The sequence below is a fragment of the Nicotiana attenuata genome, chromosome 7 (assembly GCF_001879085.1).
Source record: "Nicotiana attenuata strain UT chromosome 7, NIATTr2, whole genome shotgun sequence".
Lineage (NCBI taxonomy): Eukaryota > Viridiplantae > Streptophyta > Magnoliopsida > Solanales > Solanaceae > Nicotiana > Nicotiana attenuata.
Genome location: NC_031995.1, coordinates 66,942,992 through 66,947,023, shown reverse-complemented (window position 1 = coordinate 66,947,023; position 4,032 = coordinate 66,942,992). Strand labels below are relative to the sequence as shown.

The window sequence follows — 4,032 nt, the reverse complement described above, 5'->3', positions numbered from 1 at the left end:
TCATATGGTATCTTAGATGGTACTAGTTCATAATTATCGGGTATTATCGCTCGACCCGTATTTTATCCCAAATGCCAAACTTGGACGAACATTCATTTTCTTTGACTTGCTTCCCCTTTCACCTTCACGAATTTACTCATCACTTGTGAAATAGCATAATCCTTATAATCTCCAAATAATCTTTTACTTGGATTGATGTCAATTACCTTACGATAAATTCAACGTACAATACTATAGGGCGCGACATCGTCGTAATTTGGTACTGCGAAGCGTAACATCATCGTAATATAATACTGCATGACGTAATATCGACGTAATATTGCGGGGCGTAACATCATGGCAGCAGCAAAATCCCAAAGCACCAGTGTAAGGACCTCCTGGCTTCCAGAACTAACAGAGGAAACCATACCAACCTCTACAAACCAACAACTCAAGTTTAGAAGATCTAATGAAGGCATTCATAAATAAATTAGATGAAAAACTTGAGACTCAAGGAACAGCTATCCGGGAGCAAGGAACAGCCATCCGGAATATAGAAAGACAATTGGGGTAGATCACATCATTGTTATCAGAAAGGGCTCTGGGGACTTTGGCGGCAGACACTGAGAAGAACCCAAAAGTGACGATCAAGGCTGTGTCTCTCAGGAATGGGAAAACATTATTAGAGCCCATTGCAAAACCAAGGGCTGAAAGGGAGATCAACTCAACCAAGATAGCAGAAGAAATGAAAATTGGTCAATCTCTGCCTAAGCAGGATATTAGCAGCAAGGAGGTTGATAAGCGGAAATTTAGCAGCGCAGTTGAGGAAAGCAAGGACATGCCAATGTTACTCTTTCCTCAAAAGATGAAGGGGGAGATACTATACAAATGCTTTGGGAAATTCTTGGAGATGCTGAAACAACTATATGTGAACTTCCCGTTCACCGAGGTGCTCGCCCAGATGTCAGCCTATGCAAAATTCCTGAAGGAAATCCTTTCAAGTAAAAGGAAACTCGAGAAAATGGAAGTTTTCAAACTCAATGCCCACTGCAGTCCATTGTAAAAAAAATTGCAAAAGTGTGGGGATCCTGGCAGTTTCACTATACCCTGCTCATTGGGGAGCAAAAATTTTGACAAAGCCTTGTGCGATTCAGGTGCATCCATTAACTTGATGCCATTATAGATGTTCAAGAAATTGGAAGGAGAACTAAGAGTGGTTAAATCTGTGCCAGTATCTTTGCAACTTGATGATCAGACCACGATCATACCAGTGGGAATAATTGAGGACATTCTAATGAGGGTAGACAAATTTGTCTTCCCGGTTGACTTCATCTTAGTAGACATGGAAGTGAATAAGGAGGTACCTCTAATCCTAGGGAGACCGTTTCTTTGCATTGGTCGGGGTATTCTTGATATATATGAGGGAGAACTCATGTTAGGAGTGGGAAACAAAAAAGTGGTGTTTCAAATGAAGAGAATGTTGAAATACACGTGTGATGAGGCATCTACCTATGCTTATCTCAAGCTGGATATGGTGGGAGAGTTAGCTGAACAACACAAGTAGGATAAGCTGGTAGGTGATTCATTAGAGAGATGCATTAGTCAATCAAGCACAATGGAGGATGAAGATCCTGAGATCAAGAAGGAAGTTGAGGCACTGGAAGATGAGAACGAGGTGGTAGATCAAGAAGAATTCGAGAAAGAAAAGATCAAGCCGAAGCTGAAATTGAAAGTACTATCGACACATTTGAAATATACTTTTTTGGATACTAACAATTTTCCCGTGATTGTTGCTACTGATTTGATAGGTGAACAGGAAAACATGCTTGTGGAGTTACTACGGAAGCATAAAAAGGCAATCAGTTGGAGTATAGCCAATATTCAGGGGACCAGCCCTGCAATCTACTTGTACAAGATCCTGTTAGAAGAAGGGAGTAAACCAATGGTGCAGCTCCAGTGCAAATTGAACAGAAACCTTGAGGAGGTGGTACAAAAAGAGATACTCAAATTGTTGGATGCAGGTGTAATATTTTCCATCTCTGACAGTCAATGGATCAACCCTGTACATGTTGTGTCGAAAAAGGGGGCATGATGGTGGTAAAAAACGAGGACAATGAGCTAATTCCTACCAGAACAGTTACTGGTTGGATTATGTGCATAGCCTACCGAAGTTTAAATGATGCAACAAGGAAGGATCACTTCCATCTTCCTTTCATTGATCAGATGTTGGAGAAGGTGGCAGGGCGTGGATGTTACTGCTTCTTAGATGAATATTCAGGGTACAATCAAATACCCATTGCTCCCGAAGATGTTAAGAAAACCACCTTTACCCGCCTTTCCGAAATCTTTGCATATCGAAGAATGCCTTTCGGACTATGCAACGCACCAACTACTTTTCAGAGATGCATGATGTCAATCTTTTCAGATTTGAATGGGAAGTGTCTGGAGGTGTTCATGGATGACTTTACTCTATTTGGAGATGACTTCAAAGATTTCTTGAGGAATCTCGAAGTTGTTCTTAAATGATGTGAGGACACTCAACTAGTACTCAACTGGGAAAAGTATCACTTCATGGTTAAGGAGGGGATAGTCTTAGGCCATAAAGTCACAGATGAAGGTATTGAGGTTGAAAAAGCTAAAGTAGATGTGATAGCTAAGCTCCTACCAATGACTACAGTGAAGAGCATCAAAAGTTTTTTGGGGCATGCCGGTTTCTATAGAAGGTTCGTCAAGAATTTCTTCAGCATTACCAAGCCCTTAACTGCATTACTTGCCAAGGATGTGAAAGTTGTGTTCAATGTAGAGTGTCTCAAAGCATTCAACTGATCAAGGAAAAGCTAGTGAGTGCTCCCATAATGGTGACTCCTAACTAGATTGAACCTTTTGAGATAATATACGATGCCACTGATGTGACAGTGGGAGCAGTGCTGGGGCAGAGGAGAGATAAACTTTTCTGACCCATTTACTATGCAAGCCGGACCTTGAATGATGCTCAGGTGAACTATGCTACCACGGAGAAGGAGTTCTTTGTAGTGGTCTATGCTTTTGACAAGTTTAGATCCTATTTAGTGGGAAGCAAGGTAATAGTGCATACTGATCACTCAGCACCGAAGTATTTGATATGTAAGAAAGAGTCCAAACCACGTCAGATGCAGTGGGTATTGTTGTTGGAAGAATTTGATCTAGAAATCAAAGACATGAAGGGCACAGAAAATCATGTGGCTGACCACCTGTCGCGATTGGAGAAACCAGCTGTTGAAGCGGTGGACATTCAGGAAGAGTTCCCATATGAGAAGATTTTTTCCATTGCAGCAGTCTCTAATAGACAATCATGGTTCGCCGACATAGCCAACATTTTGGCTAGTGGGTGGCTGCTATACGACTTGACTTCCGACCAGAAAAGGAGCTGCAAAGTGAGGTAAAAAGTTACTTCTGGAATGACCCCTTTTTGTTTAAATTATATGCAGATGGTGTAATTCGGAGATGCATACCAGAAGGGGAAATGAGAAGTATATTGTCCCATTGTCATGATGGAGCAGCTGGAGGACACTATGGAGGATAGGACAACAGCGAAGGTCATGGAGGCAGGTTTTTACTGGTCATCTCTGTACAAAGCTGCAAGATCTTACGTGGCTGCATGTGACAAATACCAACAGATAGGTAACATTGGTATAAAGGACGAGATGCCCCTGAACTCTATTTTGGTGTGCGATATCTTCGATGTCTGGGGCACCGACTTCATGGGCCCTTTCCCATCGCCCCATTCCTATGAGTACATCCTAGTGGCCGTTGACTACGTCTCCATGTGGGTCGAGGCAATCCCAACTAGAATATTTTCACTTGCTTTGGAACTCCCCGAGTCATCATCATTGACAATGGGTCTCATTTTTTTAAATAAACAATTTGCCACTCTGCTGTCTAAATATGGGGTAACTCATAAAACAGGAACCCCATATCATGCTCAAACTAGTGGGCAGGTAGAAGTAGCAAACCGTGAACTCAAAAGAATTCTAGAAAAAATGGTTAGTGCTTCCAGAAAAGATTGGTGAGTAA

The 4,032-nt window shown here is 41.8% G+C and overlaps 1 protein-coding gene across 1 annotated transcript; it reads left to right on the top strand.

The window, feature by feature from the left end:
* On the top strand, positions 337-1,543 carry LOC109230120. The gene is made up of 3 exons (XM_019395649.1): positions 337-454; positions 573-1,006; positions 1,163-1,543. Exons 1-3 carry the CDS (start codon positions 337-339, stop codon positions 1,541-1,543), a joined length of 933 nt encoding a protein of 310 aa, XP_019251194.1.

Excerpts from the sequence above, each read along its gene's own strand:
- LOC109230120 (XM_019395649.1), top strand. The coding sequence starts at position 337 with ATGGCAGCAGCAAAATCCCAAAGCACCAGTGTAAGGACCTCCTGGCTT. Across the intron at positions 455-572 it reads GTTTAGAAGATCTAATGAAG|AAAGGGCTCTGGGGACTTTG; the intron begins GCATTCATAAAT and ends CATTGTTATCAG. Across the intron at positions 1,007-1,162 it reads GGAAACTCGAGAAAATGGAA|ATGTTCAAGAAATTGGAAGG; the intron begins GTTTTCAAACTC and ends ATGCCATTATAG.